At 47.4% G+C, this 10000-nt stretch overlaps 1 protein-coding gene across 6 annotated transcripts in view; it reads right to left on the minus strand.

Annotated features, from left to right (window-relative positions):
* Nucleotides 1–10000, minus strand: part of bif (protein phosphatase 1-binding protein bifocal) — a 110814-nt gene that overhangs the window by 25450 nt on the left and 75364 nt on the right. For all 6 annotated transcript variants that reach the window (XR_015191510.1, XR_015191509.1, XR_015191508.1 and 3 more), the window contains one exon: nt 8800–9003. Coding sequence is in view for 2 of the 6 variants with exons in the window: in XM_086543040.1 (XP_086399166.1) it covers nt 8800–9003 (204 nt within the window). In the remaining 4 variants the exon portion in view is untranslated. The remainder of the gene's footprint in view (nt 1–8799; nt 9004–10000) is intronic.

The raw sequence follows: 10000 nt of genomic DNA on the forward strand, positions 1-10000 counted from the left end.
GAGAGAGAGAGAGAGAGACAGGAAACAGAGGAGAGAGAGACAGGAAAGAGAGAGAGACAGGAAAGAGAGGAGAGAGAAAAGAGCGAAGAGCGGAGCAGGGAGAATGGAGAGGAGAGTTCAAAAAAAGAAAACAGAGAGAGAACAGCACACAAGAGACAGCAGCAGTGCAGCACACCTACAGCGTTGGGCAATCCCCGGGCTTCGCATCACGTCCTCACCTCGCCCAGGCAATCTATGCCCACGTGCCAATCGCATCTCGGGGACTAACGGGCAGGCAGCGAATGCAAGGAGGACAATATGGAAATACGGAGGGAGGGGGGGAGGGAGGGAGAGAGGGAGGGAGGGAGGGAGAGGGAGGGAGGGAGGGAGAGGGAGGGGGAGGGGGGAGGGAGAGATAGAGAGAAGATGGGAAGGAGGAGGAAGAGGGGAAAAAAGAATAAGAATGCGGACCAAAGAAGAAGAAGAAAGAAGAGGAGAGCGAAAGAGGAAGAAAGGAAGAACACAGCACACGCCATGGACCAAGCAGAGAGACCGTTCTCGCCCCCCCCCATGCCACCACCACCTCCCTCATCCTACGACGCCAGAGCCGCGTGTGGGATCCATCATGACCCGACGATGATCGCTCGCGCCTTCTCCCCCTCAAAGGCCAAAACGACGTGAGGGGAGAAGCGCGGATAAGAGAGGGGAGATAGATGGGATAGGGAGGAAGGGAAAGCGGAGGGGAGAGGGGAGAGGGGAGAGGGGAGGGGATGGGAGGGGGTGGAGGGGATAGGGGATAGGGGATAGGGTTGGGGGAAAGGAGGGAGGGAGGAGTGAGGGGAGAGGAGAGAGGGGAAAGAGGAGAATGGGGGGGGGGGGTAAAAAGGGGGGTGAGAGGAGGGTCTGAGACAAAGAGGTTATCCGAGTTTCTGCGTCACTAAACTTGCTGGCCGTTTATCCTGATGGATTTCGTGTTCCGGCGGGCCTAAGGCGATGGGAGGGAAAGGGGGGAGGGAGGGAGGGGGAGGGGGCACAGGGATCATAACTTTTGAGAAATGTATCCACTCCATTGCCCCATTGTTATGCATGTAGCTCGGTGACGTTTTACGAACTCTAATCAATAAAGTTAAGCTATAAAACTGAATGCTTGGGTAACCATTCGTCCACGTTCACAATAACAGGAAAATGACTCCATTTCACGCATGAAACACACACAAAAGATGAATTCAATCCCCAATCCTATCAACTTCAATTCAAAAAAATAAATAAATCCCACACGAACCCACGCGATACGAAGTAAACAACTCAAAAAAATGGATCCCGAAAAAAAAAGGTCAGCTCAAAGCGACCCAAGCACAGCGGTGAGGTCAAACCCTGAATCGCGCGGGATTAAGTAAACGCAGAGTAACGAAAAGAAAAAAACAACAACAATTAGTCACTCTCGCGGGAAGGGCGTTTACTCTACGATTGATCCGGGATCGACCGTAACCCCCGAGGGCATGTTTTGCCCTGAGGTCGTATGGGGTCACTACGAGCTCTCGGGCGATGGGTGCGAGTGGGGCAGGTGTCACTGGGGATAGAAAACGGGTGAGAGAGAGAGAGAGAGAGGGGGGGGGACGGAGACGGAGGGAGACAGAGACAGACACAGACATACACGTACACGTACACGTACACACACACACACACACAGAGGGAGAGAGAGAGAGAGAGAGAGAGAGAGAGTGAAGGGGAGGAATGGGAGAGTGGAAGAGGAGGGAGAGCACACGCATACAGAACAAACACAAGTAACACAAGTCGTACTCTAAAAAAAATTCCTCCTCGAATAATTACCTCAACCAACATCCGTATAGGAGCAAACAAAATTATATAAACGTGCACGTGAGTTCCTACAAGTACCACTAACGTCAGCACTAATACTTAGGAGAGTGATGATAACCACTGATAATCCTTTATCGCCCAAATCGCGGAAAAAACAGATAAAACAGTAATCAAAATGCATTATCGTACATATGCAGCGCGCGTGAGTGAGCTCAGTACACAGCAAGCGTTGGGTGTAGAAAGAGGAAGCAGGAAGTGACCAGCTCTCTTCCGTAGACACCCTCATCACACCGGACGGAACTCGAGCGAACGAACAACAATAACAAGAGGCAAAAAAGGAACAGTAACAAAACAGCAGCCTTTGCTGTGGCGAAGATACACGACGAAATCCCCGCGCGATGTAGATTTTCCTGCCGTCGCGTTTTGATTCCGCTTACGTTCCGTTCCACTCGCGTTTCTCTTATTTATTGCCGGGCGTGGACGAGCTTGAATTTCGTCCGGTTAAAGTAAACGTACACTGCCGCCACCTCAGCCAGGCCGGCCAGTTCTCACAGTTAGTTAAGTCCGTGCCGAGGTCACGTCACATGCTCCTCCTCCGCCCTCCCTCATGCTCCTGTTACTTCGCTAACTGATTCATTCTCTTCCTTCTTTTAATTAAAAAAAAAATGTCTTTCTCTCTAGTCCGAACAACTCTCAAAGTCCCAAAGACTAAAAAAAATCTCGATCGTCGCCACGTGTTTCATTCGCCCCATCATTTTTAATCGGCTATTCGCTTTGCCATTTTCTCCTATCTTCAACCATCACGGACACAGAACCTGGCGGGTAGACCTTTTTTTCCCCAATATCTTTATTTTTACCGATACCTTGCACTTGCAGGCGACCGGTGAAAAAAGTGAGAACTGACATGCAATGAGTCCCGATCCACACGTCGTCGTACAGGTAAACAAGACGTGTCATACCGGCCCGTCACTTCCGCTCCTTTACAGCTTCCGGTCCGTCCTCCCCTTCCCTTCCCTTCCCCACTCCCTTCCCCCTCCCTTACTCCCATCTCTACCCCTCCTCTACTCCCTTCCCCCTCCCTTACTCCCATCTCTACCCCTCCTCTACTCCCTTCCCCCTCCCTCACTCCCATCTCTACCCCTCCTCTACTCCCTTCCCCCTCCCTCACTCCCATCTCTACCCCTCCTCTACTCCCAACTCTTCCCTTCCCCTTCCCCTTCCCCTCCTAATAACCCCATCCCCTCCCCCTCCCCCTCCCCCGACACCCCCACACCTGGCGCTTCCCGCCACACGTGCGGCTAATGAATGGTAGGTCCCGTTACGTCGCCTGCCTCTTGGAGAAGACCAATGCGAAGAAAACAGAACAACAGATCCTAATACTCTACCAATTCAGTCAAGAAAGTGTTTAAGAAAGAGAAAGAGAAAGAGAAGGGGGTAAACAAAAAGAAACATGAAATGGAGGAAGAAGGAAAAGGCAAAATCCAACACAAATACGATTTTCTTTTCCATTAAAAAAAAAAGAAAAAAGAATTAAAGATGAATCGCACACCTGCTCCATTTTCTATTGGTGGTGACGATAAAGAATATTCATCATCAGAGGCATCGACTTTCTCTCGCTACTTGTCATGTCTGTTCACCTGATTCAAATATCAACGATCATTTTACATTCATATCTGGGTTAAACGACAACAAACACGACTGATCACAGAGAGATACGGCAACGGCACACACACAGATGGATCGATATACAGACAGACAGACAGACAGGCAGACACACGAATACATACAAGAAGCATTAGCAGATGATAACCTACAGTCAATAGTAGCCAGTCTTTTTTTGTCAGTCAAAGCCATCTTGCCATCTCAATACCCATCCGACCCGGATTATAAGTGGTTACCCCCGCCCTGTTGTTGTCACGCCCCCGCCTTGCTCCCGCCGCCCCCGCCCATGATTATTCTCCCGCAGCAGCCCAGCCCACCCTCCTCTCCTCTCCCCTCCCCGCCCCGCCCACGGAACGCTGGATGGAGACATCGGCCCCGTCCGTTACGCTCGATCCGGGGCCCCCAGCCATCAGATGGTCGCCCTCCCGGTGGGTGTACGTTTACCATGCTTACGCTGGGGACTCGCGGGATGCATGCTCTGTGGAAGAGGGGATGTAACGCAGGGGCATCGTTAACCCTTTTCAATCACTCACTCAATAACTCACTTTCTCTCTCTCTCTCTCTCTCTCTCTCTCTCTCTCTCTCTCTCTCTCTCTCTCTCTCTCTCTTCAATGCTGTTGATACATTGCATACTTACTGGACATTTATTCTAAATAAAATCTTCTCTCTCCCTCTCTCTCCCTCTCCCTCTCTCTCACACCCTTCGAGCCAAACACACATTGAAATACATAGGGATAACGACCCCCCCCCCCCCACACTCCATAACATAACCTCGCTAGGGGGGTTTCTGCTGTCACCTGGGAAACAGTTCTCCCCCGCAACCATACATACACACACACACACACCCTACTTACTGTACACTGGCGAACACATACAGCGTCGCAAGTGGGGGGAAGGGGGTGATTGTTACTGTACACTCGCTCGGTCACAGCGAAGGGAGCGAAGGGTGGGGTGGGGTGGGGTGAGGTGGGGGAGGGGGCGAAAGAGGAACTTAAGAGTTGGGGAATAGGGGGTAGTGAGAGGAGAGAACGGAAAGAGGGAGGGGAAAGAGAGGAAGAGATAGAGAGTCAGAGAGAGGAAGAGATAGAGAGTCAGAGAGAGAGAGAGAGAGAGAGAGAGAGAGAGAGAGAGAGAGAGAGAGAGAGAGAGAGAGAGAGAGAGAGAGAGAGAGAGAGAGAGAGAGAGAGAGAGAGAATGGGAGGGGGTGAGAATCCCTTAATTTACAATGTCCAGTTGGGTTTCGCTTGTTAAAATCTCGTCACAGTTATGATTCCTGTATAATCACAGACAAGACCATCAGTAGGAATGGCCATTTTCCCGTAATTTACTGTTATGAGCCACCACAAGGCTTAACACAGAAATAGCCAAGTTACCATCATTATAGACACAAACACACAAACACACAAATAAATAAATATCTATATATAGATACATTTATCTACACATATACATATAGACACACAAACATGCCCGTTTCTGAAATTATGCAACATAGGACACCATTCCTCTCGCTTGCAACTGCCGCGGACTAAATTGCAAATTACAGGCCACTTAACCTCCTAAAGATTTTCTCCTCCATTGCACACACCGGGTTCCTAATAGAGACGATCACACTCGCAATATCCTGTCCAATACATAGATTCTTCCTGCATTTCCAACAATAAACAGTAATACTTAAAGAGTTGCAGTTGGCTTAATAAAAAAAAAAGAATAAATAAAAAAATTCAGACATACTACTACTGTCATTTCTGTGGTTATATCAGAAGACGGAAAAAAACTACGAGAGAGGAGCCAGCTAAAAATCCTCGGGCAAAGTCTAACCAGCGTGTGACAGTCGGACGAGGAGGAGACACCGCACCCCCTCCCCTCTCCCCTCTCCCCTCTGGTCCTTTCCTCCCCTCCTCTCCCCAGCCCCTTTCCCCGTGCCAATGCGACGGGCCGGAATACATTCACTCTCCCTTCAAACGTGGCCATTCTAACCTCAGGAGCTCTTGTGGCCATATAATTTTTAGTTGGGCTCAAGACAGACAACCTTGCTGTTGTTAAAAAAAAAGAAAAAAGAAAGAGAAAATGAAAGCAAGACCGCTTCCTTACTCGATAGTGTCTCCTCGAAAGGAACTTCCCCGCATGCAAAAACATAATTGGAATGCTTGACTATGTACATCGCTATATAGTATAGTTTACGGTGTGTGTGTGTGTGTGTGTGTGTGTGTGTGTGTGTGTGTGTGTGTGTGTGTGTGTGTGTGTGTGTGTGTGTGTGTGTGTGTGTGTGTGTGTGTGTGTGTGTGTGTGTGTGTGTGTGTGTGTGTGTGTGTGCGTGTGTGTGTGTGTGTGTGTGTGTGTGTGTGTGTGTGTGTGTGTGTGTGTGTGTGTGTGTGTGTGTGTGTGTGTGTGTACGTGTGCGTTGCGCGAATACCGTACATGAACGCACAACGAGCACGTGCCCACTTACCTTCCAAGAGAGAAACCTCGAAGGGGAAAGTCTGCGATCACTGGCAATTTCACTCCGTAATAATAATTAAGACTCGTGCCATCATGACACTGAAATTGGCTGCCGGAGCCTCATGTTTCGATCAATCATGGGGAATCCAGCGAACACGTGACACCTTCGAGCGAGTGTGGGGGGGACGAGGGGCGGGGTGGGGGGTGGGGGCGGGGGGCGGAGGGGGAGGCGCTCCCTCTTGCTAGCCATTACTACATCTACCGAACATCTGCTGTTATTGCAACACCTGCCAGGTGCTACATTGAGCATCGACTACGAAACTCCCCCCAAAGAAAGAAAGGAAAAACAATAATAATAATAATAAGTCGCCTGCGAATGAAAGTGAATCTGGTAAAAGTCATCGCATATTACAGGACTTCTTAATATGTACTGGGCCGGTGCGGCATGGACGTGGAAACTCTGGAGAAGATTCCGTACTCATAATCTTCAAACCTCACCTGCCCATTATCTTAAAGATAGATACCTTTAAGCGCAAAACACACAGCACAATCTACAAACATTTGGCGTGTTAGCAACTCTTATCTCTTGGTGCAAGATGGGGGAAGAGACACGAGGATCTTTTATCTTGCATTTGAATTCACTCCATCAGAGGGATTAAGATAAGAGAGACTCAAATCTCGCTTTATCTGATTAAGATGACAGATTGGACGTCAGGCATGATGAGTTTCCTTACGAGCTTTCCATTTGCAATGCAATGAAGTCCTTGCAACCACTACTCATTTGCTGCCAGTCGTTATCTGCTTTTTATTAAGGCGCCATCTCCGCTTTTCCCCTCTCCCCTCACCCCCTCCTCCTGTCCCTCTACCCTGTCTCCCTTCCTCTCCCCTTCCGCCACTCACTCCCTCCCTCCCTCCCATCCCCCTCAACCCCCCACTCCACTGCAACCACGCCCTCTCATACCTTTCTCTTTTTTTCCTCTGTGGCATCCTTCATCCATCGTTTTCCCTCCCTCAACCACGTACCCACATTTCCCCGCCGATGAGTCTTGCCCTCCGCCCTCTCACGTTGCAGACCGCATCATCAGCGAATTGCAAGAAATGCTGACGCTTTAATGAAGAGAATGCTCGTGATCTGTACTTAAATCGCTAAGTTGAGAAAGCTCTGAGCAAATGGGGGTGCGTGAAGAATCTCGAAGGAAGTTGTGATAATGCAAAAGGGATGCTTCAAAGGAAAGAACAGATGGAAAGAGAAGGGGGGAAATGAATCTATGGAACTTTGAAAAAAAAATCTAATAACGCATGAGATATGTCTCAAAATGTAAGAAAGGAGGAAAGAGGTGAAATATATATATACATATATATATATATACATATATATATATATATATATATATATATATATATATATATACATATATATATATATATATGTGTGTGTAATGGAAAAGGATTTTAGTTTAGTATGTTTAACCAGAACCTGCTTCACTTCTGAACCTCTGAGAAGTTTGGGTTCATAAATATGAAGGCGGTATTTTTCTTAACCTGATTCCCTCTTACTGGAAAGTTGCTCATCTCGACTAAAGAGAAGATGACAGAAAAAAAACGAAAAAGGAGAAGAGGAGGAAGAGGAAGAAGAAGAGGTAGAGGCAGAAAAAGAAGGTGAAGAGGAGCAAGAGGAAGAACAAGAAGAAAAAAGATGGGGATATGAAAATGGAAGTGGGAAAGTTTACCTACACCTCAACGCTAACAAGCTCTGACCCTACCACAATTACAACTTCATTCGTGAAGATTATAAAACTCGATGGCACGGCTGTTTATCTGGGTTCGGGGAGATCATAAAGACCTAAAAGCACACGCACGCACGCACACACACACACACCCATCCTCTTGCATGAAGTAGTAAATAAGTTGGCCATGTAAACACACCCAAAACTTTTACTTTCGTGTCAGCTGTCACAGTCTATACCCCCTCCACCCTCCACCCTCCACCCTCCCCCTCCCCCCGACGTGCCTTCTTCCCTCCTGCCTTGACGAAGAAACCTATAATTGGACGGTAATTGGACGCAAGACAACCACCTTAACGATCGTTACCCCCCCCCCCCGCCCTCTAACGACGTCCGCCCTCATCCACCTCTTACTCCACCCATAACTGATTTCTAATCGCGTGGGACAGATGTCGCTTGGGCGCGGCGACAGTCCTTCTTGTGCATGGCTAATGGGTTAGTGGACGCGACGGTCGGTGACGGGAAACAGACCGACTTTTGGGAAACAGGTATATATATATGTATAATATATACATTATATATGTATGGGAACATTGGATATTCGTTTTTTTTTTTTTTTTTTTTTTTTTTTTTTTTTTGGGGGGGGGGGGGGATTCGCTTGTGTTTCGATCCAAGGAAGTCTCGCTCATTATCTTTACCTCTTGGTAACTGTACCAGTTGCATATCATAATGGGGGCCATTGATGATTACAGAATTAAGATACTCCCGGAAGTCAGAGGTACTAGCGTGTTTGTGTCTTAGTCACACTTATCTTTGGAATCAACTACAATAAATCCACCTTAGCTCAGTCAGAATTGAGAAGGTTTAGGTATTGCAATGTCCAAATATTGACAATAATAATGAAGGATCCTTCCCGAAGTTCATAGAGCGTTAAAAAAAGAGGTTGTTTACCAGCAGCACGAACATGGCGCCAAAGTTTATTTCTACCCAATAATCAATCCAGTTTATGCTTTTGTGTCCATAATGAACAAACGCTCAACAACAGACCTCGCATCGGTTCCTAACTCAACCTAATCTAACCTAACCCAACCTAACCAAACAAAAATTAACAAAATCTAATCTAACCTAACATACTTCACTCCAATCTAATCTAACACACGACCGGAAACCTTACCTTCTTGGTCTTGGGCTGACGCTGCAAATTGCTCCTGCCGTTGATGATGACGGCCTCGCCCTCGAAGACGATGCCCGAGGGCGCGGGCAGAACCCCGGGTCGGGCGTCCAGGTAGTCCAGGTTGGGGTCGTCGTCGTCCCCGTCGGTGCTGGAGTCTGCCGGGCCGCCCCACCCGGGCATGATCACGTAACCGGAGTCCAGTTGCTGTGGGAGACAAACGCTTGTTAGTGATCAACATCTACGTCATATGACGAAATCTTAGTTTCTATTTATTGTAACATGCTTTCGCCAATCCTTTGGTACCATTATTTTGCATTTTTTTTTTACTTAAACCACAGCGATGGAAAGCCATCTTCTGAATCTAATGATTGGCTTCACTTGAACCAAAAAGCGCAATGCATGCAACTAAAAGTGTTTGAACTTTTAACTTCCTTCTCTACGTGTTTGGTCTGCATCCACAACCAATAAGGAGAGTTTATATAAACTAGGGCTTCGCTGCGCTTGTTCTTTCTACCAAACATCACATCAAACACGCAAACGAAGAGTTTCTATTCGCGTCCAGCCCCGTGGAGGGGAACTTTCCTCTCCTTTCCCTGACCATTTCCAAATCCCTGGTAAACAGGAGTGACACCAGCCGAAGGATTTTCTGTGTCTTAAGGATTTCCGTCTAAGAAAAACTTCTGTCATGTGAAAGACAGAGAGGAGAGCTTTTGTGGCAGTGCTCAGAACCCGAGGGCGAGATAAAGGACATAGCGGTGCTCCTTCAACAACAGAGAAGGAGGTACGAAAGTGTACTGCTGAAAGAGTCATCGCGCTAGAGAGTAACCGTTTCTTTTGTTAATTGTTGTAAGTAACACTGTATAATGATAATACGGAGTTCTCCTGACGAACTTTGCGTCTCTTGTCCGTTGTATTCTATTCTCCAACAAACCTTTGCGTTTACGTGTTCTATCGAAGCTAATAGTAATTCAGAGTATCAGTACAAATACCTATGCATCTATTGATATAAATAGAAATAGGTCAAAACCATTGAGTTAAGCCTTTCAAAAGGGATCACTGTCTATCTAAAGATAATAGTACGTAATCAGTAACTGTCAAACTACAATCATGAGATAAACCGAATTGATAAACCTGACTCAAGCAGACCTGTAGACAGTGCAGGCCACATGCTAATTCGTTTGTTAAAACATAATAACTGAAC

The sequence above is a fragment of the Penaeus japonicus genome, unplaced genomic scaffold (assembly GCF_977035675.1).
Source record: "Penaeus japonicus unplaced genomic scaffold, GWHDUDI00000001_assembly GWHDUDI00000013, whole genome shotgun sequence".
Taxonomy (NCBI): domain Eukaryota; kingdom Metazoa; phylum Arthropoda; class Malacostraca; order Decapoda; family Penaeidae; genus Penaeus; species Penaeus japonicus.